Consider the following 23,233-nt stretch of genomic DNA (forward strand, 5'->3'; position numbering starts at 1 on the left):
TTTAGCATTCTCTATCTCTATCTGCAATTGTAATTCCATTCAAAGCAATGAGGTATTGCAAGGTAAAGAACGTACATGGAAGACATCAAGGGAAAGGCCTCACCACACTACATTCAACCCTCTATCTTACTACACCTACAGTGACCTCACACCCATCCTGCCCTAAGCTCCTCACCATGATAATATAAGAATTGTATTATTATTGCCACTCAGCAGGCGCTTCTATTCGAAATGATTTACAGTACAGTGAGTGCATACATTTTGAGTGTGTGTTCCCTGCGGGTATTGAATCCACAACCTCGGCGCTACTCGTGCCACGCTCCTACCAATCCTAACCAATCTCCACAATGTCCACGCTGCACACAGGTGAGCAGGACGAGTCGACGTGTGTGACCTACATCACCCAGATCAAGGACCTGCGTCTACGGATAGAGGACTGCGAGGCTCGTACCGTGGCCCGCATCCGCAAGCCCGTGGACAAAGACCCCCTCAAAGACTGTGCCGAGAAGACCACCGACCAGAAGGTACTGTACCTCCACTTGAATAACTAAAGAATACGTTCCGACTTAGGTCTAACCTGTTTGTTGGACAGGTGTCCCCCGTAAAAGACGCTCAGTGGATCAACCTGTATAAATAAAGGATAATGAAGTATAACCTATATACAGGTGAAGGTAACGGTGGGGGAGGGGCATGTCAGTGCTAGTGTCCATGGCACAACAGATACCGAAGTTAATCCCCGAAACACAATGGCGTTTTATTTGAACACTGGGAATAACATCACAATGAGCCCTGAATGTATTTTTTTAACAAGGAGCTACTGTAAAACAGTTATGGGAGGGGGAAGCACCAAAAATGTGATACCGAGCAGGGTTTGGTAGGTTACTTTGTAAATGTAATCCATTAGTTACATGTCAAATTGTAAGGGATTACTTTCCCCTTAATAAGAGAATTAGAAGAAGGCAAACCTTTATATTACCAATTTACCGACATCTATTACAGGACAAATCAATGTTAGCGTTTACATCGCTGGTCATATGTTGCATTTTACTTTATGGGTTGGATATGTTGGCTTCTTCAAACCCGTTGATTTCTACTACATATAATAATATGATTAGGCAAAATCTTTACATTCAAATCCAAAGTCTGTCAGATATCCCGGCATTCCAACTAATTGAATACCCCTTGATCTTCAAGAATAGGACTTGTAAATATGGAAATCTAGATTAGCCCAATTGTTTTACCGGAGCGTTACCCAAAAACGAAGTACTTATTAGCCTACTCTGTTGTTTATGATTTTGTTGTCATGCAGGCTTATTGCTTTGAGTTTAAAATAAATAAATGCTGATCTCATGGAATGGCATTCTACGAGCACTACTGAAAAGTGCTATTTGCATATGTAAAATGTATACCAAATTCTGTGTTTGCTATAGGCTTATTGTTTCCATTTTTCTTTGGTGACACTTTGATGCTTCTATAATTTGCAGCGGTTTAAGTCTATCAAAAGTATGCGAGTTTGAGCATGTGTCCATTAGGCCTATGGGCATTTATCTGAATCAGCACACATTAGATCCAGCAGTAAAAGCCCCACTTGTGGTCTTCTTAAATGAAATGTTGTTTTTTACAGTATGGAGCACAATACCACGGAGGAGTTTAGAAGGAAGGAGCTCCCTAAAATGTTTTCCCCTATAAGCTGGGATCTGCACTATGCAGCGTTTGCAAGATCACATTTTTCACTGGTTGTCTACTGGTCACAAAAACAACAATTGATAGTCAGCTTAAACTGATTTAATTCAACCATTATTATGTTAAAATATGCATATCCATTTGTGAACAGCCATCCACAACCACCACAATCTGTAAGGTGCAAATAGCTAAATGAGAGAGCAGCAGTGTGATTCGAATCAATGCGCTATGTAGATATCAGTAATAAGTGATATCTGCTGTCGTCCTTACATCCAAGCGTTTATTCAAGTTGGATCATCTTTGGATGCCGACAGCACTCGCACCATTGGAAGACATAGCTTGGACAAAAGCCTATTCCTACTCTTTTCCTGCGATCCTAATGCATTTGCTGTGTCATCATAGTTGTCTCTGACTTGTGGTCAGATTCACTCAGGTGGAACAAACTGGAACTTTTTGCAATGCTCATTTTTCGCAAACATCCCTTTTGAATGTAAAAGTAATCCTGTAAGTAATCATCTAGTTTTTCAAAGGTGTCTGTAATCTGATTGCAATATTTTAGCTGGTAACGTAACACAGTTTTTTGTAATTTTTTGTTGTTGTAATCTGTTACATGTAATACGTTACTCCCAAACCCTGATACCAAGCAACAGACTGGCACCAGAAACAGGACAAAGCACTACACAGAAAAGGAGAGAGAGAGAATGAGGAAGAAAGAGAATGAGGGAGAAAGAGAGGGAATGAAATATAGAGAGAGGAGACAGCGAGGCTTAATTACAGCAGATTGCAGCTATGGATAGGGCTTTCTGCAGTGAGGGAGAGAAATGTGAGAAAGAAGGACGCTTGAGAAAGGAGATATACACTTACTGTACGGGAGCCAAGTGCAGCAAGAAAGAGTGTAACGATGACTCAGTAGACGGGTGGATGGGCGGGGCGGAGGTAGATCGAGAGGGAGGGAATGGAATGGCATGTTTGCCACCTTCTGCGCAGCCTCTGAGGGGGGAAGAGGGAGAAGGAGATTCGTGAGAGTAAGACAGAGAGCGCAAGAGGGAGAGAAAGAGAAAATTGAGTCGTGTCTAAGCTCCGTGTGTCCAGTAAGTCCCTGGGCTGTGTTTCTCTATGGAGACTTCCTTGCCTGAAGGTGCTTGTGAGGGAGACTGGCAGGAAGGCCCACTGCCCAGCCTGCTGATCCAGCTCCTCTGGACCCTGCTGGCTCTGGGCCTAGTGGGGATCCTTTCTCTGCTTCTCCACCAAGAACCCTGGCAGCTCCTCACCCAGAGAGTCCACACACAGGTCAGGCTCAGGAACACACTGCTTCCTTGGACCTGATCGAGGGGACTCGTTCAGCATTATGATACTCGGTGGAAGTTTTGTAGTCAGAGGAGGTTTTCTCCCTTTGTTTTGCTGTTTGTCCTGCCTTTATCTTAATCGTCAGGTGCTTGTTTTTCTCCTCTTTCAGAAAGTCCAAGTAGAGCTTGAGGGTATCAAGAGGAACCTGGACCAGGTGGCCGTGAAGACCGAGGAGGTCCTGAGTACCACTCCTAAGCAGTCCAGCACTGCACCTGTCCTGCGCTCTGAACTGGAGTTCACCCTGAAGAAGATGGACCACGCCTACATCCTCTCCTCTGTCTATCTAGAGAAGTGAGTTGACTCTTCGGTTTTCTTTCTGTAGCCAGTTGCCGTTTCTCGGGGTTCTTATTGCCCTGACAAAAGCAACAAACAAGCAATTGAAAAATGCAACATTCTATTTAAGACGTATTAAATCTCCCACGCCACTTCCCTCCGCATCCCTCCTCCGCTGACATTTCCATCTCCTTGCCTGAAGGCTGAAGACTGTGGACGTGGTCATCCGCAACACGCAGGGGGCCGAGGGAGTGCTGAAGAAGTACGAGCAGCGACTGCGCGAGGTCCAAACTGTTCCCGATGACGTCAAGGAGGTGGAGAAGTACCGCACCCAGCTCAAGGTGAACTGACTGGACAGTCAGCACTGGGCACTGCCAACGCTCATACATTTTTACGTTTTATATACCATTGTACTATGAACATGGAAACAAGGCAGGTTTAAAAAGAGGGGGAAACTGTTTATGTGATGAAACACAAAAGACATACATAACTTGCTTCTGTGATGAAATGTAACTTTGTCAAAGATTTAATTTTGACGCCAGCTCCACTTATTGACAGCTTATTTAACAATCTAACTGTTGCTCTTCCCTCCCGTCTCTTTCCCTGTAGAAAATGCGTGCTGAAGCGGAGGGTGAAAAGCCTGCATTCGATTCCCTGGAGGGCGAGCTCGGAAAGGCGGCAGCCGTGAGCGAGAAGATGTCTCGTGTGCACAGTGAGCGTGACGCTGAGCTGGACCACTACCGCCATCTCCTGTCCGGTCTCCAGGACCGCTGGCAGGCTGTGTTCTCCCAGATGGACCTGCGTCAGCGGGAGCTGGAGCAGCTGGGCCGCCAGCTGGGTTACTACAGAGAGAGCTACGACTGGCTCATTCAGTGGATCGGTGGCGCCAAGCAGAGGCAGGAGAAGATCCAGGCCGTGCCCATCAGCGACAGCAAGACTCTGAAGGAGCAACTTGCCCAGGAGAAGGTTAGCTACTGTACTGATGGGGGCATATTAGGGGTCCATTACATCACTGCATTGCTCTAGGTGCTTAGCTGATCAACTGAACATTGTGAAACTTTGTGAAAATAAATCATTGACACCTTTTTTTATACTTCTTATTTTGTATACTACTTGTCTATTAATGTTATAAAGGTGTGCTTTGTGTCGTTCTCATCATTGAACATATGCAGGCACACCTTGAAATCACATCCAGACTAATTCTGATTATTTCCCCCAACATAGACACTTCTGGAAGAGATCGAGCAAAACAAAGAGAAAGTTGACGAGTGTCAGAAATATGCCAAGGCGTATATCGACACTATCAAGGCAAGCATGCACAGCAGTGTACAAACGTGGAAAGCATTATTGCGTTCATATACAGCTTTATTTAAGTGTCTTCATTTCATAGGGTTTTTAGTGTTAAAACATCCTGTTTGTTTTTATTAGGATTATGAACTCCAGTTGGTGGCCTACAAAGCACAGGTGGACCCTCTCTCACCCCTGAAGAAAACCAAAATGGATTCTGCCTCAGATAACATCATTCAAGAGGTCTGTGCCGCTTGCGTTATCTGAACGCAGATTGTCATTCTCTGACAACCATTTGCAGTGTTAGGAGAAAAGTTTAGATCAATAGTTGAAGCCAACACACACTAAATCAAAAGTGTCCTGTTTCATTTCTCCTCCATCAGTATGTGACACTAAGAACCCGCTACAGCGAGCTGATGACTCTGACCAGTCAGTACATCAAGTTTATCACCGACACACAGCGCCGGCTGGAGGACGAGGAGGTGCGTGACAACACACTGATATATCCTAACCCTAACCCATTGACAACCAATGAAAAACAAACGCATGACCGCGCTCTTGCACGCACAAATGCATACACAACACATTAATGTATGGTTGACCTGACATTCCTATATTTTGAGGTAATGTATGGTTTGGAACATTGGCATTTGCATGCTGTACTGTAGCTGCAGGATGTTAGGGGACCTAGCAGACAGGAAAACCTATCGCTTAGAATGATGGCCAAGCTGAGCTATTTGGCAAATATGAACCAAAAATAATCCTGGTACTAAGTGTCATGGTTTTCACATGGGAACCAGGGACTATCAATATACATTAGAATATGGCTAGAGTGTCATATGAAATGTTTATGGTGCCTTAAAATATCTAGGACCAAGTAGATACCTTTCTATTATATGAACATCAATGACAATTGCATACTATTTTGATAAGCAGTAGTGACCTTGTCACAAAATTCAATGAATTGATGAAATGTTTGTGTTCAGTCTGAAGCAAAAGAAAGAGAGAAAATTTCAGTGGGTTAGACGAAATAACTCATAGGATTTGCACATTTTATATTTTGGCCTATTCATTTTCATGTCATTTATTGAAGCGTGCCATAGTATTTTTTTCAAAGGGCGTTATTTATTTCGCTATGTATTTTTTCTCATTGGCACTCTTTCTTAGATCTCAACCTAAGCTCTCCCACTATATGCTTCAGGCTGACTGCCATGTTCCTCGACTTTCCTTTTTTCCCCGGATTAACACAAATTTTCCGTCTCCCGTTCTTTTCTAACCCTAATGTTTTGTTTGTTTCTTTGCTTCTCTTAACTGCTTGCCAGTGCTTTATCATGACGAATGCTTGTCTTGTTTGGGTGCTAAAAGAGGTAAATAATCCACTACGCTCCAGTTACTATTCTCTCATTATGTACCTTACCTTCCATGCCCTCAGGCTTCAATTCATCACCTAAACTGCCAAACATTTCCATATTTACCTTACATTCACTTACTTCCATGTATTGCTTATTCTGTGTTAGCATGGGCTTTAGGTGCTATTTTCTTATTACATTTTCAGACTATCCTTGCACTATCCCTGCTTTCCCCTCTGCACATATTCGACTCAGTTCCTTGATAATAGTGATCTAAAGAATCAACGTAACAGGTTGTTTAACAGTGTGAATAGATTAACTAGTTACTGGTTGATTGTGATCGTCATTTTTGAATAATAACTTTGTTTGAATCATTTCAAGCTGAAAAGATAGATGATTTAAAAAATAAATGATTCACTTTCATATTTCACTTGATCACAAAATACTTCCCTTATGGACACCAATATGTAAAAAGATACCGTTGCATGCCACATGAGTTCCTCACTTTGTTGTGTTGTGAAGTGGTGTCTTGTCTCTGTACATTAATTGTTACATAACCATTTTCCATCTCACTTGTTTCTACCTTGAATTATCTTTGTCGAAGATAACTTGCTTTAACAGCATCCTCCTAAATGAATTTACATCTAAACATATATATCTTTAAGCTAACTATTAACATTTAACCTGTCATGCTTAATTTTTATATTTTCTTTACCATTTGCTTCCACTAATACAGAAAGCTGCTGAGAAAATGAAAGCGGAAGACAGGAAAAAAATGGCAGAGATGCAGGCTGAGTTAAACAAACAGAAGCAGCTAGCTGAATCTCATGCAAAGGCCATTGCCAAGGCCGAGCAGGAAGCTCAAGAGCTGAAGCTCATGATGCAGGAGGAAGTCAGCAGGAGACAAGTTGTTTCAGTAGATGCAGAAAAGCAAAAGCACAATATCCAGCTGGAACTACATGAGCTCAAAAATCTCTCAGAGCAGCAGATCAAGTCCAAGAGCCAACAGGTAGAAGAAGCCAATCATAGCAGAGTCAAGATTGAGGAGGAAATCCGCATCATCAGGATCCAGCTGGAGACCACTGTCAATCAGAAGTCTACAGCTGAGGATGAGCTCAAGCAACTCCGGGAAAAAGCTTCTGAAGCCGAGAGGCTGAGGAAGCTTGCACAGGAGGAGGCTGAGAAGCTCCGCAAACAGGTCAACGAGGAGACCCAGAAAAAACGCAAGGCAGAAGAAGAGCTCAAGTTAAAGTCTGAGGCTGAGAAGGAGGCTGCCAAGCAGAAGCAGAAGGCTCTAGAAGACCTTGAGAAGCTGAAGATGCAGGCGGAGGAGGCGGAGAGACGCATGAAGCAAGCTGAAGTGGAGAAGGAGAGGCAGATCAAAGTTGCCCAGGAGGTGGCACAGAAGAGTGCTGCAACCGAACTCCAGAGTAAACGTATGTCCTATGTTGAAAAGACATCAAAGCTGGAGGAATCACTCAAACTAGAGCATGTCACAGTCATCCAGCTGCAGGAGGAGGCAGCTCGTCTCAAGAAGCAACAGGAAGAGGCTGATATGGCCAGGGAGGAAGCGGAGAAGGAGTTAGAGAAATGGAGGCAGAAGGCCAATGAGGCACTCCGCTTGAGGCTCCAGGCTGAGGAAGAAGCTCACAAAAAGAGCCGTGCCCAGGAGGATGCCGAGAAACAGAAGGAGGATGCTGAGCGTGAGGCCAGGAAGAGGGCTAAAGCTGAGGAGTCCGCACTGAAACAGAAAGATATGGCAGAGCAAGAGCTGGAGAGGCAGAGGAGGCTAGCTGAGGGAACTGCTCAGCAGAAACTCTCAGCAGAACAGGAGTTAATCCGGCTAAGGGCAGACTTCGAACATGCTGAGCAACAGAGATCCCTGCTTGATGACGAGCTGTACCGCCTGAAGAATGAAGTCAGTGCAGCTGAGCAGCAAAGGAAACAGCTCGAAGATGAACTGGCCAAAGTGAGGAGTGAAATGAATGTACTCCTGCAGCTAAAGTCCAAAGCAGAAAAGGATAGCATGTCCAACACTGAGAAGAGCAAACAACTCCTCGAATCTGAAGCTGCAAAAATGAGGGACCTTGCTGAGGAGGCAGGCAAACTTAGATCCATTGCTGAGGAAGCCAAGCGACAAAGGCAAGTTGCTGAGCAAGAGGCAGCTCGTCAAAGAGCAGAAGCTGAAAGGATCCTCAAGGAGAAGCTTGCTGCCATTAATGAGGCAACTCGTATGAAGACTGAAGCAGAAATTGCCCTCAAAGAAAAAGAGGCTGAGAATGAGCGACTCAGACGACAAGCTGAGGATGAAGCTTACCAGAGGAAAGCTCTGGAGGACCAAGCCAGCCAGCACAAGCAAGATATTGAAGAAAAGATCAATCAACTCAAGAAGTCATCTGAGAATGAGTTGGGAAGACAAAAGACACTTGTCGATGAAACTCTCAAGCAGAGACGAGTGGTTGAGGAGGAAATTCGCATTCTCAAGCTAAACTTTGAGAAAGCCTCATCTGGCAAGCTTGATTTGGAGCTGGAGTTGAATAAACTGAAAAACATTGCAGAGGAAACACAGCAGAGTAAACTCCAAGCTGAAAAAGAGGCTGAGAAACACAGGAAAATTGCCCTGGAGGAGGAGAAACGCAGGCGCGAAGCAGAGGAAAAAGTAAAAAAGATCACTGCTGCAGAGGAAGAAGCAGGCAGACAGTGCAAAAATGCACAGGAGGAAGTGGAGCGCCTCAAAAAGAAAGCAGATGAAGCCAAAAAGCAGAAAGAGGATGCTGACAAGGAAGCAGAAAGACAGATTCTCGTATCTAAACAAGCAGCACAAAAATGCAATGCAGCAGAACAGCAAGTTCAGACTGTCCTTGTCCAACAGAAGGAGGACAACCTCATGCAGAAACAGCTCAAGGGAGAGTATGAGAAAGCAAAGATGCTTGCAAAACAGGCAGAGCTTGCCAAGGAAAAGGCAGAGAAGGAGGCTGCTCTTCTCCGGCAACAAGCAGAGGATGCAGAACGCCAAAAACAGGCCGCTGAACTCGAAGCTGCCAACCAAGCCAAAGCTCAAGAGGAAGCCGTAAAATTGAGAAAGGAGGCAGAGTTCGAAGCTGCCAAGCGAGCACAGGCTGAGGCTGATGCAATCAAACAGAAACAACAAGCAGATGCTGAGATGGCAAAGCACAAAAAGCTTGCAGAGCAAACAGTGAGTCAAAAGTCTCAGGTGGAGAAAGAGCTCGCAAAGGTCAGGCTTCAGCTGGATGAAACTGACAAGCAAAAATCTGTCTTAGACGAGGAGCTGCAGCGCTTAAAGGATGAAGTCGGTGATGCGGTCAAGCAGAAGGCCCAGGTGGAAGAGGAGTTATTCAAAGTCAAGATTCAGATGGAGGAGCTGGTCAAACTGAAACTCAGAATTGAGCAGGAGAACCAGCGTCTTATCAAAAAGGACAAGGATAACACTCAGAAATTCCTGGCTGAGGAAGCTGAGAACATGAAGGAGCTTGCAGAGGAAGCTGCCAGACTCAGTGTGGAAGCCCAAGAGGCTGCACACATGAGACAAATCGCTGAATCTGACCTCTCCCAACAGAGGGCACTTGCAGAGAAGATGCTAAAGGAGAAGATGCTTGCCATTCAGGAAGCATGTAAACTGAAAGCAGAGGCTGAGATGCTCCAAAGACAGAAGGACCTGGCTCAAGAGCAGGCCCAGAAGCTGCTTGAGGATAAACAACTGATGCAGCAGCGTCTTGAGGAAGAGACTGAGGGCTTCCAGAAATCCTTGGAAGCTGAGCGCAGGAGACAGCTGGAGATCACAGCCGAAGCTGAAAACCTCAAAGTGAAAGTGTCCCAACTTAGTGATGCTCAGTCCAAAGCAGAGAATGAGGCCAAGAAATTCAAGAAGCAAGCAGATGAGATCAGTGCCCGTCTTCATCAGACAGAGCTAGCGACTAAAGAAAAATTGACCTTTGTGGAGACACAGAGACTGAGCAGCAACAACGAGGCTGATGAGCTACGCAAAGCCATCGCTGATCTAGAAAAGGAGAAGGCCAAACTGAAAAAGGAGGCTGAAGACCTACAGAATAACTCTAAAGAGGTATTGTGTTTAGAGATGGCATAGTAGTGCAGCTTATGCCATTGTTAACCCTCTCTCTGAAAACAAATCATCTTAAATTATTTCATTACATTTCTTTATCTATTCCTTCTTAAAATTAACCACTTACACAGTTCTATTATGTTGAGTTATATTTGTTTTACAATACACTAAGCTTAAAAAGATCATATCCCTTCCAGATATTTTCATTTTGTCCAGTTGGACAAAAGTATAGATTCATTATTGGTGGTGTTCCCCATAATGTTCTTCCCTTACTGAGAAGAGTATATATACTATTATGTAACATAGGAATAATTGAATCTATTATATATATATATTTTAAACTATTTGGGACTGATTCTTATAAGTGGAGGGCATTGTACTAAAATGTTGTAATTTCTTTACTAAAGTGCACAATATGTCGATTGATGGAGTTTTTCGTAACATTTTAAATACAAACAAAACTCAAATTGTTCTAATTATGTTCTTCTTTTCCATTTTTCTCAATTTAGATGGTCAATGCTCAGCAGAAACAAATCCAACGCGAGAAGACAGTACTCCAGCAGACATTCGTCACAGAGAAGGCAGAACTGTTGAAGAAGGAGAAACAAATTGAAGAGGAGAAGAAGAAGCTGGAGAACCAGTTTGAGGAGGAGGTCAAGAAGGCCAAGGCCCTCAAAGAAGAACAGGACCGCCAGAGGAAACAAATGGAGCAGGAGAAGGATAAACTTCAGGCTACCATGGATGCTGCCCTCAACAAACAAAAAGAGGCTGAGAAAGAAATGCTCAACAAGCAAAAAGAGATGCAGGAGCTTGAAAGGAAAAGACTTGAACAGGAAAAGCTGCTTGGCGAGGAGAACAAGAAACTTCGTGAGAAACTGCAGCAGCTCGAGGTCGCCCATAAAGAGCCCGTCTCCCACACCAGAGAAATCGATATCCAGACTGACGATGTGCCTGAGGATGAACTGATCCATATGACCATGGTGGAGACAACAAAGCAGGTTATCAATGGCCAAAGTGTTGGGAACGAGGTTGACAGTAAGAAGGATGCATTTTCTTTTGATGGCATCCGTGAGAAAGTACCTGCACGCAGACTTTATGAAGTTGGCCTTTTGACAAAAAAGGAGTTCGATAAGCTGAAGAAAGGCAAAGCCACTGTGCAAGACCTCAGCCAAACTGACAAGTTAAGAACAACTCTGCAGGGCAAGAACTGTATAGGGGGTGTCTTGACACAGTCTAATCAGAAAATGGCAATATATCAAGCTATGAAAGAAAAGAAAATTACTCCTGGCTGGGCTTTGATCCTCCTGGAGGCACAGGCAGCATCTGGCTATGTAATAGACCCAGTTAAAAACAAGAAACTCTCTGTCAGTGAGGCTGTGAAGGAAGGCCTGATCGGACCTGAACTGCACAACACAATGCTGTCTGCTGAGAGAGCTGTCACTGGTTACAAAGACCCTTACACTGGTAACACGATCTCACTCTTTGAAGCTATGAAGAAGGGCTTGATTGACAGAGACCATGCCATTAGGCAGCTTGAGGCTCAGATAGCTACTGGTGGACTCATTGACCCCATAAACAGCCACCGTGTGCCCATCGAGACTGCATACAAACAGGGGCAGTTTGACACAGAGATGAATAAGATACTGGAGGACCCTTCGGATGACACCAAGGGATTCTTTGATCCTAACACCCAGGAGAACTTAACATACTTTCAGCTAATGCAGAGATGCAACACAGATCCGGAGACAGGACTACTGCTCCTGCCCATCACTGACAAGGCTGCTCTGAGCACGTCAACCTACACAGAGCAGGAGACCAAGGATGTGTTCAGCAAGACGACTGTCTCTGTGCCATTTGGAAAATTCAAAGGGAAGACTGTAACTATCTGGGAAATCATCAATTCTGAGTACTTTACCGAGGACCAGAGAAAGGACCTTATTCGTCAGTACAAGACAGGAAAGATCACAGTGGAAAAAATCATCAAGATTGTTATCACTATGGCAGAGGAAAAGGACAAAAAGAATGAAATCGCTTTTGAGGGTCTGAGGGGAACAGTCCTTGCTACTGAACTACTGGAGTCCAAGATAATCGACAAAGACCTCTACAACAAGCTGCACACAGGCAATAAAACAATCAAAGAGGTGTCTGAAATGGAGCCTGTTCAGAAATCCTTGAAGGGTACAAACTGCATTGCAGGTGTAGTTATTGACTCAACTAAAGAGACTATGTCTTTCTATCAAGCCATGAAGAAGGATATGATGAGGGTAGGGCCTGCTTTAACTCTCCTGGAAGCACAAGCAGGAACAGGATTTGTTGTTGATCCTATAAAGAATCAGAAGTTCACTGTTGATGAAGCTGTGAAAGCAACTGTCATTGGTCCTGAGCTGCATGAAAAATTACTGTCAGCTGAAAGAGGTGTTACAGGCTACAAAGATCCTTACACAGGAAAGACTGTGTCTTTGTTCGAAGCAATGAAGAAAGAACTCATTCCAAAGGATCAGGGCATCAGACTCCTAGACGCGCAGCTTGCAACAGGAGGCATCATTGATCCAGTGAAAAGCCACCGCATCCCACACGATGTTGCCTGTAAACGAGGCTTCTTTGATGATGAAATGAACCAGATTCTGAAAAATCCAACTGATGATGTTAAAGGCTACTTTGACCCCAACACACAGGAAAATGTCACATACTCACAGCTATACAAGAGATGTGTCACTGACAAGAAATCTGGCCTTCAGCTTCTACCTCTGTCTGAGCAAGCAATCAATGCGAAGGAAGAACATGCATACACAGAGGTCCAAACCAAAGAGGCCATGAGCCAAGCAACAATGGAGCTGCAGTCTGGTCCACTCAAAGGGAAGAAACTCACTATCTGGGAAATTATCCACTCTGAATATATTACAGAGGAACAGAGAATTGACCTGATGAGGCAGTATAGGTCTGGAACGATTACAATAGAAAAGATCATCACGATTGTGATCACCATTGTAAACGAGAAAGAGGCTAAGAAACAAGAACAAGACAGCTTCAAAGGGCTTAGAGCACCTGTCTCTGCCAAGTCACTGTTTGATTCCAAAATCATTGACAAAGCTACGTTTGACATGCTCCAACAAGGCAAAAAGACACCTACACAGGTCAGCGAAAATGTCAATGTAAGCAAGTACCTGCAGGGCTCTGACAGTATTGCTGGTGTCTACCTTGAACCGACAAAGGAGAAGATCAGCATCTATCAAGCTATGAAGAAAAATCTTCTGAGACACAACACTGGCCTGTCACTTCTAGAGGCCCAAGCTGCCACAGGGTTCATTATAGATCCAGTGAAGAACCAGTACCTGTCAGTGGATGATGCCGTTAAAGCAGGCATTGTCGGCCCTGAGCTACATGAGAAACTGCTTGCTGCTGAAAAAGCGGTCACTGGTTACAAAGATCCCTTCACAGGCAAAACAATCTCTCTCTTCCAAGCAATGGAAAAAGATCTAATCATTAAGGAGCATGTCATGCCACTCATGGAGGCCCAACTGAGTTCAGGAGGAATCATTGATCCTGTGAACAGCCACCGAGTTCCTATTGACGTTGCCTATCAGAAGAGCCTTTTCAGCAAAGAAATGACACACACCTTCTCAGAACCATCTGACAATAACAAAGCTTTCTCAGACCCAAATTCAGATGAAAAAGTAACATACAAACAGCTGAAAGAGAAGTGCACTAGAGATCCTGATTCAGGCATGAACCTTTTACCACTTTCCAAGCCACAGGCCCCTACTGTGGTGGAGAAGACATACCTCTACACGGAGGAACAGACGCAGAATGACCTGACCACAACCAAAATTGACCTCCCCAGTTCACTTGAGTCCCTTGCTGGAGGCTCAAAAAGTCTCTGGGACATCATGAACTCAAATCTACTTCCTGAGCAAGAGAGAAAGAAGCTGATGGAGGAGTATCGCTCAGGCAGTATCACTAAAGAGCGCATGATCATCATCATTATTGAGATTATGGAGCAGAGAGAGATCATCAGAGGTGAAACTGTTAAGTCCTGCAACACAATCAGACGTAGGGTCACTATCGAGGAGCTCTACAATTCCCGTATCATTGACCTGGAGACATTCAACCTGCTGAAGCAAGACAAAAGAAACATCCGTGACATTATGGAGATGCAGAGTGTGAAGCAGTATCTGTTTGGCACGGGTTGCGTTGCTGGTGTTATGTCTGACTCCACTTCCAAGATGAGCATTTATTCAGCGATGAAGAGAGGGTTCTTGAAGCCTGAAATTGCCCTTAGTCTCCTGGAAGCACAAGCAGCAACAGGATTCATAATTGATCCCGTCAGAAACGAGACACTCACTGTTGATGAGGCTGTCCGCAAGGGTGTGGTCGGCCCTGAGATCCACGACAGACTTCTGTCAGCTGAGAGAGCGGTCACAGGCTACAAGGACCCTTACAGTGGCAAAATCATATCTCTCTTCCAAGCAATGAAAAAGGACCTTGTTCTGGAGGATTATGCTCTGAAAATGTTGGAGGCTCAGACTGCCACAGGAGGCATTATGGATCCGGAATTCTACTTCCACCTCCCAGCAGACATTGCCACACAGAGAGGATACATCAACAAGGAAACAAATAAAAGGCTTGCTGATGACGTAAAGGGATTTGTTGACCCTGTCACTGAGGAGAAAGTTTCTTATGCCCAATTACTCAAGAGGTGCAAGATTGACCCTACCAATGGGATGCGCTTGCTGTCACTGGGAGACAAGAGACTGATGTTCAAAGGTCTTAGAAAACAGATCACCATAGAGGAGATGTTACGCTCTCAGATCATCGACCAACAGACAGTCAATGAGCTGAATGAAGGACTGATTTCAGTGGAAGAGGTTAGCCGTAGACTCCAAAAATACCTTGAGGGCACAAGCTGTATCGCTGGTGTTTATGTAGAGGGAACTAATGACCGTCTATCAATCTACCAAGCCATGAAAAAGAACATGATCAGACCAGGAACTGCCTTTGAACTGCTTGAGGCTCAGGCTGCCTCAGGCTATGTAATTGACCCAATCAAAAATCTCAAACTTACTGTCAATGAATCTGTCAAGATGGGAATAGTGGGGCCAGAATTCAAAGACAAACTTCTCTCTGCTGAGCGTGCCGTGACAGGTTACAGAGACCCCTATTCCGGCAAGACAATCTCTCTGTTCCAGGCCATGAAGAAGGGGCTCATCTTAAAAGACCATGGAATACGTCTCCTTGAGGCTCAGATTGCCACTGGCGGAATCATTGACCCAGAGGAGAGTCATCGCTTGCCAGTGGAGGTGGCCTACAACCGTGGCCTCTTCGACGAGGAGATGAATGAGATTCTCACAGATCCATCAGATGACACCAAGGGTTTCTTCGATCCCAACACTGAGGAGAACCTGACCTACCTCGGGCTAATGGAGAGGTGCATCACTGACCCAGCTACTGGCCTTGTCCTCCTGCTCCTGAAGGAGAAGAAGCGCGAGAGAAAGACTTCCTCCAAATCCTCTGTCCGCAAACGCCGAGTAGTCATCGTGGACCCAGATTCAGGCAAAGAGATGACTGTCTATGAGGCATTTAGAAAGCAGCTCATTGACCATCAGACCTACCTAGAGCTTTCTGAGCAGGAGTGTGAGTGGGAAGAGATCACGCAGACATCCTCTGATGGCGTTGTCAAGTCAATGATCATCGACAGACGGTCAGGAAGACAGTATGACATTGATGACGCCCTCGCGCGAGGCCTCATCGACCAGACTTCACTTAGTACATACCGCTCCGGAAACCTGTCAATCACTGAGTTTGCTGACATGCTGTCTGGAAACATGGGTGGCTTCCGCTCCCGGTCATCCTCTTTTGGTTCCACCTCTGGTTCCACCTCATCATCATACAATCCCATGAGCCCCATACCCTCCATTAGACCCCCTGCAATCATTTGGAATGACCCCACGGAGGAGACTGGCCCTGTAGCCGGAATCCTGGATACAGACACTTTGGAGAAGGTGTCAGTCACAGAGGCCATGCACAGGAACCTTGTGGACAATATCACAGGCCAAAGATTACTTGAGGCACAAGCCTGCACAGGGGGCATAATCGACCCGACTACTGGGGAACGATTCGCTGTTACTGAGGCAACCGAGAAAGGACTTGTGGACAAGGTGATGGTGGACCGTATCAACCTGGCTCACAAAGCTTTCAATGGATTTGAGGACCCAAGAACCAAAGTGAAGATGTCTGCCTCCCAAGCTCTAAAGAAAGGCTGGCTGTATTATGAAGCTGGGCAACGTTTTCTGGAAGTCCAATACCTTACGGGGGGGCTGATTGAACCGGATGTTGAGGGCAGAGTCTCACTGGACGAATCCATCAGAAAGGGCACAATTGATGCTCGCACTGCTCAGAAGCTGAGAGATGTGAGTGCTTACTCCAAATACCTGACGTGTCCCAAAACCAAACTAAAAATCTCCTACAAAGATGCCATGGACAGAAGCATGGTTGAGGAAGGATCTGGCCTGCGACTGCTGGAGGCCTCCTCACAGTCAAGCAAAGGGCTGTACAGCCCATACAATGCCAGCAATTCTGGGTCTGCCGCTGGCTCCAGGTCCGGGTCCAGGACTGGATCCAGAACAGGATCCAGAAGAGGCAGCTTTGATGCCACAGGTTCCGGTTTCACCATGAACTTCTCATCCTCTTCCTACACCAGCTCCAGCAGTTACGGTGGCCGCAAATATGATGCAGGACCTCATAATGGGCTCAACATGGATGAGCTAGCCCAAGCCCTTACGGCTCTAGCAATGATCAGGCCATGCAGCTCAGAAGAACAACGAGCCTTCCCCATGATGATACCAATGCATATCACGGTTGCATAATTTATAGGAAAAATCATTTCACATTTGAAAAACAAATAATTAATTTATTCTGCTCCTCATGTGGTCACATTAGGAAATGGCTGGAAGTAATTAAATGCAGTTCCTCAGAAAGATGTCCAAAACAATGCCTTATCTCTCCAGCCTTAATTTCTTAGAATTATTAGATAAATTTAATGTTTTGTTCCATTTTATTGCAATTTTTTTTCATTAGGAAGTCAATTTATATTTTAAGAGCAAAGTATCAGATTTAGTTTTTACTTCATATAAAGTGACCACAACTGATTTTATGGTTTACGTTAACACAACTTGTATACTTAAGCTTTCCTTAACGAACATATGTACTTTGAACAGATATATTTTTCCAGTTTTCTTTTTTCTTTTTAAATTTAAGAATATTTTTATCCACTTTCTTTTATCTGTTTGACAATATCCTATGAAATATGCCAACATAGATATTACAGTGACACTTTTAGATGTCTTCATATTTCTGAATGTCTGTATAGAATTTGACCCAGAGTTTAAAACAATTTTTTTTTTAAAGTGAAATATGTTATCCGGCAAAGTAAAACAAATTGTCGCAGAGCAGAATAAAAAAACACTACATAAACAGTGGAGGAAGACTGCAACATTCAAAGTTTAATGAACTGCTTCCCAGCCTACATCCCAGACAACATTGCCCTTTCTGTTCAGTGGACAGGCCCATGCACCAAGTCATCACCTTATTCTTTAATCACCCACTTCAAAATTCTGAACTATTATACCCATCATTATGGACTACTATACCCACCATTTACCTCTCATCAAGTTTTCCTGGTAGACTGTCCTAAGAAGATTTCAGGCTTCACCATGCTTCCTCTGACATTAGAGGCAAAGATCTGCATCCTGGATGTTGCTTTGGTTCTTGTAAGTTGAAATCGGTTTTCTGATTTGTAATTTAGTAATGTAGTTTTGTAATGTACTTTCCTTTTACCCCTTTCATCACAGCCATACACCTTCTCTACTCTCCTTTGATTCTGTTTTTTTCTCTCCCCCCTTTATCGCTAGTATTTCAATTCTAGTTTGGAAGAAGACGCTATCAAACGTTTTTATTAGTTGGATGATTATGATCATGCCTTTTTCACCTCAGTATATTAAGATGATCAATTCCCTTTTTTGACAGATGTCTCATTCCATCAGAATTCGATGGGGATTTGCAGGTACTCAGATTGCCTTGGCTGATGAGTCTCTTTACGGGGACGGTATCCCAATTCAACAGCTTCAGCATCCAGAAATGCAGGTAAATTCATCATCCACCAAATAAAGCATTAAATAATCAAATACATTTGCAATTTATTTATTTGTTTGCGTTACAATTATTTTAGCTTTTTAAAATTTATTTTTTACTGTTGTTGGTTTTGTTGTCTCCAAATTATTATTATTATTATTATTTTTTAGATCTGCCATTGAGTACCTTGCTTCCATTGCACCGCCCTCATTTTTGAAGACAGTTGAGGCTTGTGACCCCTGAAGTCTCCCTGGGATACCATACTAGGAACAAACTCCATGAACTTCTGTCCAACATTCTTACTTGAATATTGATCATAATCCCCCTATTTTGGATTACACCACTCAACATGTACACATCACTATGTTTATGGGCTTTCACATGGTCAGCGCCATGAAGATGAAATGCAATGTAATCTTAATTTCTGTAAGCAACATCAATGTAACATCAGTCAAAACCAAAGTAAATAGTTGCTGAGATGACATTGCAATATATTTACAATACATTGAATGAATGTACATATTTTCTAGGATGAATACATTTCAAGACATTTTCCTACATTTTACATTTTTCCTTTTGCAAAAATGATTTTGAAGCTTTGTCATCTGTTGCTTTTAAACCAGTATTGTAGCTCTTGTTTTCCATACCAAGAATGTTTGTTTTTCTGTTCTGCTTCTAGGAAGTGTTTTACTTCTGTAAATGTTCATTTTTCATCATATTTTTCTTATATTATATAATAAATTTTTGCTTTGCATGTTTTACTAACTTGGTAATAAATATTCTTTGAAAAAAATACATTGTAAGAAGAAGAGAATAGAACATGTATCTGCTCCGCAAAACGTGTTTTGTTAAATGCGGATTTAAGTGGTAACAAGATATTTAATCAAAACTAACTGGTTGGTTTTGCTCATTAACAGATTTTTTTTGTTGAGTGGCATGGTGAATGGAATCTGGTGTATGTTTTGATGATAACACTTTAATGTAAATAAATGTGCTATTAAAAAAGGTAATCTTGTCAACTACATTTCAATATCCAGGTAAATCACACATACTGACAATGAAATTATCTACACAGTGACCGTACAGCATTTAGAACATATCAGTATATTAAGCACAACACATAAGATTATATTGTGTGTACCTGTAGGCACATTATATATTTACACTCCAAAGGCTATGAATCAATTTATTGGTAGCAGCATCTGATACACTGTTTTTTCAATAGATGCAAATGGCTTCAGTTTAAGCCATTGTATTTTGTGGTTGGCCTTATACTTTAGTTTCGTCATTTTATTGTGGTATGCATATACTTATACTTAAAACCATTGTTCTGGGCAGTGGTGGAAAAAGTACACAATTGTCATACTTGAGTAAAAGTAAAAATACCTTCCTAGAAAATGACAAAAGTGAAAGTCACCCAGTAAAATACTACTTGAGTGAAAGTCTAAAAGTATTTGGTTTTAAATATACTGTACTTAAGGAATCAAAAGTAAATGTAATTCCTAAAATATTCTTAAGTATCAAAGTAAAAGTATAAATCATTTCAAATTCCTTATATTTAAGCAATCCAAACAGCACCATTTTCTTTTGAATTTATGGATAGCCAGGAGCACACTCCAACACACAGACATTTTTTACAAATTAGGCATTTGTGTTTAGTGAGTGCCAGATCAATGGCAGTAGAGATGACCAGGTATGTTCTCTTAATTAGTGTGTGAATTGGACCATTTTCCTGTCCTGCTAGACATTCAAAATATAACTAGTACTTTTGGGTGTCAGAGAAAATGCATGGACTAAAAAGTACATTATTTTCTGTAGGAATGTAGTGAAGTAAATGTAGTCAAAAATATAAATAGTAAAGTACAGATACCCCCCAAAAATGCCTTAAGTAGTACTTTAAAGTATTTTTACTTAATTTACACCGCTGGTACTGTATACCATGTTAGTATCATTATAGGTGAATTAAGTAGTGTCTTTAATGCCCTATACTTGCTGTCTGCAAGCACTCCTGTCTGCATTATTTCATTTCACCATAATGAGGACACTACTAGTTTGACTTACAAGTAATTTCAACTCATGTCCTCTTGGAATCATATGAGCAAACGATGAACCCTCATTCACGATTTAGCTACCAACTTAATTTAATGGATACATGTTCTGTCAGCGACTTGGGGAACGTTATTAGAGACTTAGATATATGGTGTTCTGTGTGTTATGAATGGGCGGGCGTGGAAGTAGTGCTCTATCGGCCTATCTCTATGTCTGTGTGTGTCTTTCTTTGCCAATGTTAGCCTTTGATATTGATGGAAGATCCAGCCAATATGAGAGATGGGCCGTCTACCTGGCAGAATACCTCTAATGACTGCCTTGACTACCCTTCACTGACCCTGTCCCTCCCAACCCTCCCAGAGAGGGGTGACAAGGAGGTAAGACATCAGAGAATGGGGTGAATGTATGGAGAAAATGTATGGAGTAAAAAGTAGATTGTTTTCTGTGGGATTGTAGTGAAGTAAAAGTTGTCCAAAATATAAATAATAAAGTACAAATACCCCAAAAAACTACTTTAGTACTTCAAAGTATTTTTACACAACTGGCACTGTATGCCATGGTAGTATCATTATAGGTGAATTAAGTGGTGTCTTTAATGCCCTATACTTGCTGTCTGCAAGGACTACTGTCTGCATTATTTCATTTCACCATTATGAGGGCACTACTAGTTTGACTTACAAGTCATTTCAACTCATGTCCTCTTGGAATCAGAGGTCTTGGAATACAAGCAAACAATGAACCCTCATCCCCTCATTCACGATTCAGCTACCAACTTCATAGATACTGTTGTGTCTTTGGCTATGCCGGATTAAGTGATATGACATGCTATTCTATGAAATAATTTCTCCGTAATTAATATTACCTGATTGAGCTAATCATGTAAATATAATTAACTAGAGAGTCGGGGCACCACAAAATAATATTTATAGAGCTGTTATCTTCCGAATAAACTCTTAAAGACCTAGTAATATTTTACATCAATAGCAGTCAATATTAATCGTCACCTTAATTCAGTCTCATCTGAAAGTTGTAAATTCTTGGTTATCTGCACGAACTCTGGCTAACAAGTTGAATCAGCAATACAAAATTGGGTTTAATTATTTATTTATTAAATACCTAACTAATCACACAGAATTACACATACACATAATTCATGATAACTTGATTACAAATTACGTCATAAAGGAAAATGTCCTTAGTGGGCAGAACAGATATAACAGCTTGTTACACAAAAGAAAAGGGGCTGGGTTTGAGTGAAAGAGCGGGAAGACTGAGGAACAAAGGGCGAAGCTGTGCTATCGTAAATACAGTATCTTATGCATTCTAAATTATCGCCCATTTGGAAAAGGAAAATGCAATAAATATTTACTCTGAGCTGCGCTTCTTGTAGGTTGGTGGTAGATGAAAGGCCGTGTTGCCAAACCGAGTCCTTTGTCCTATGAAGAATGTCTCTGGTGGTCAAATGGATACGTTGTAGTAACGTCGTTGTGTGATAGACGGGATACTCTGTCTGTTCCTTCCTAACCCTCATTTGCAGCGGCTGTTGCTAACTCAACGGCTAGAAGGTATCACTTCTGTAGTGAATAAGAGTTCAAAGTTCATACCATTCGCAACCAAAGCTCACGCTGATGTTGGCTTCGTTCTGTAGTTATTATCTGAATCATTCTGACATCGGACCGTCGTCCTCACAGCCTCGGAACAGGAGGTTACATTGTCGTCAAGGCTTTATATAGGAAGGGAGAGGAGGGCGTGTTTTTATTTCTTTACTTTTCATTTCACCTTTATTTAACCAGGTAGGCTAGTTGAGAACAAGTTCTCATTTACAACTGCGACCTGGTCAAGATAAAGCATAGCAGTGTGAACAGACAACAACACAGAGTTACACATGGAGTAAACAATAAACAAGTCAATAACACAGTAGGAAAAAAAGTCTATATACATTGTGTGCAAAAGGCATGAGGAGGTAGGCAAATAATTACAATTTAGCAGATTAACACTGGAGCGATAAATTATCAGATGGTCATGTGCAGGTAGAGATACTGGTGTGCAAAAGAGCAGAAAAGTACATAAATAAAAACAGTATGGGGATGAGGTAGGTAAATTGGGTGGGCTATTTACCGATGGACTATGCACAGCTGCAGTGATCGGTTAGCTGCTCAAATAGCAAATGTTTAAAGTTGGTGAGGGAGATAAAAGTCTCCAACTTCAGCGATTTTTGCAATTCGTTCCAGTCACAGGAGGCAGAGAACTGGAAGGAAAGGCGGCCAAATGAGGTGTTGGCTTTAGGGATGATCAGTGAGATACACCTGCTGGAGCGTGTGCTACGGGTAGGTGTTGCCATCGTGACCAGTGAACTGAGATAAGGCGGAGCTTTACCTAGCATGGACTTGTAGATGACCTGGAGCCAGTGGGTCTGGCGACGAATATGTAGCGAGGGCCAGTCGACTAGAGCATACAGGTCGCAGTGGTGGGTGGTATAAGGTGCTTTAGTAACAAAACGGATGGCACTGTGATAAACTGTATCCAGTTTGCTGAGTAGAGTATTGGAAGCTATTTTGTAGATGACATCGCCGAAGTCGAGGATCGGTAGGATAGTCAGTTTTACTAGGGTAAGTTTGGCGGTGTGAGTGAAGGAGGCTTTGTTGCGAAATAGAAAGCCGACTCTAGATTTGATTTTAGATTAGAGATCTTTGATATGAGTCTGAAAGGAGAGTTTACAGTCTAGCCAGACACCTAGGTACTTATAGATGTCCACATATTCTAGGTCGGGAACCATCCAGGGTGGTGATGCTAGTCAGGCGTGCGGGTGCAGGCAGCGATCGGTTGAAAAGCATGCATTTGGTTTTACTAGCGTATAAGAGCAGTTGGAGGCCACGGAAGGAGTGTTGTATGGCATTGAAGCTCGTTTGGAGGTTTGTTAACACAGTGTCCAAAAAAGGGACAGAAGTATACAGAATGGTGTCGTCTGCGTAGAGGTGGATCAGGGAATCGCCTGCAGCAAGAGCAACATCATTGACATATACAGAGAAAAGAGTCG

General features: G+C 42.8%; 1 protein-coding gene across 17 annotated transcripts in view; it reads left to right on the plus strand.

The window, feature by feature from the left end:
* LOC112223137 (plectin) overlaps positions 1 to 19,157 on the plus strand; it is a 182,224-nt gene extending 163,067 nt beyond the window's left edge. For 15 of the 17 annotated variants that reach the window (XM_042304453.1, XM_024386140.2, XM_042304455.1 and 12 more), the window contains 11 exons: positions 367 to 524; positions 3,140 to 3,321; positions 3,506 to 3,644; positions 3,913 to 4,269; positions 4,528 to 4,611; positions 4,732 to 4,833; positions 4,974 to 5,072; positions 6,676 to 10,020; positions 10,530 to 17,786; positions 18,043 to 18,159; positions 18,318 to 19,157. In XM_042304453.1, the coding sequence (XP_042160387.1) occupies positions 367 to 524; positions 3,140 to 3,321; positions 3,506 to 3,644; positions 3,913 to 4,269; positions 4,528 to 4,611; positions 4,732 to 4,833; positions 4,974 to 5,072; positions 6,676 to 10,020; positions 10,530 to 16,883 (10,820 nt within the window). In that variant the 3' untranslated portion in view covers positions 16,884 to 17,786; positions 18,043 to 18,159; positions 18,318 to 19,157. The remainder of the gene's footprint in view (positions 1 to 366; positions 525 to 3,139; positions 3,322 to 3,505; positions 3,645 to 3,912; positions 4,270 to 4,527; positions 4,612 to 4,731; positions 4,834 to 4,973; positions 5,073 to 6,675; positions 10,021 to 10,529; positions 17,787 to 18,042; positions 18,160 to 18,317) is intronic. The other 2 variants (XM_042304449.1, XM_042304460.1) reach the window with 2 other exon arrangements.
* Positions 19,158 to 23,233: the final 4,076 nt, after the last annotated feature.

Source organism: Oncorhynchus tshawytscha, linkage group LG23 (genome assembly GCF_018296145.1).
Source record: "Oncorhynchus tshawytscha isolate Ot180627B linkage group LG23, Otsh_v2.0, whole genome shotgun sequence".
In the NCBI taxonomy this organism is placed as follows: Eukaryota; Metazoa; Chordata; class Actinopteri; order Salmoniformes; family Salmonidae; genus Oncorhynchus; species Oncorhynchus tshawytscha.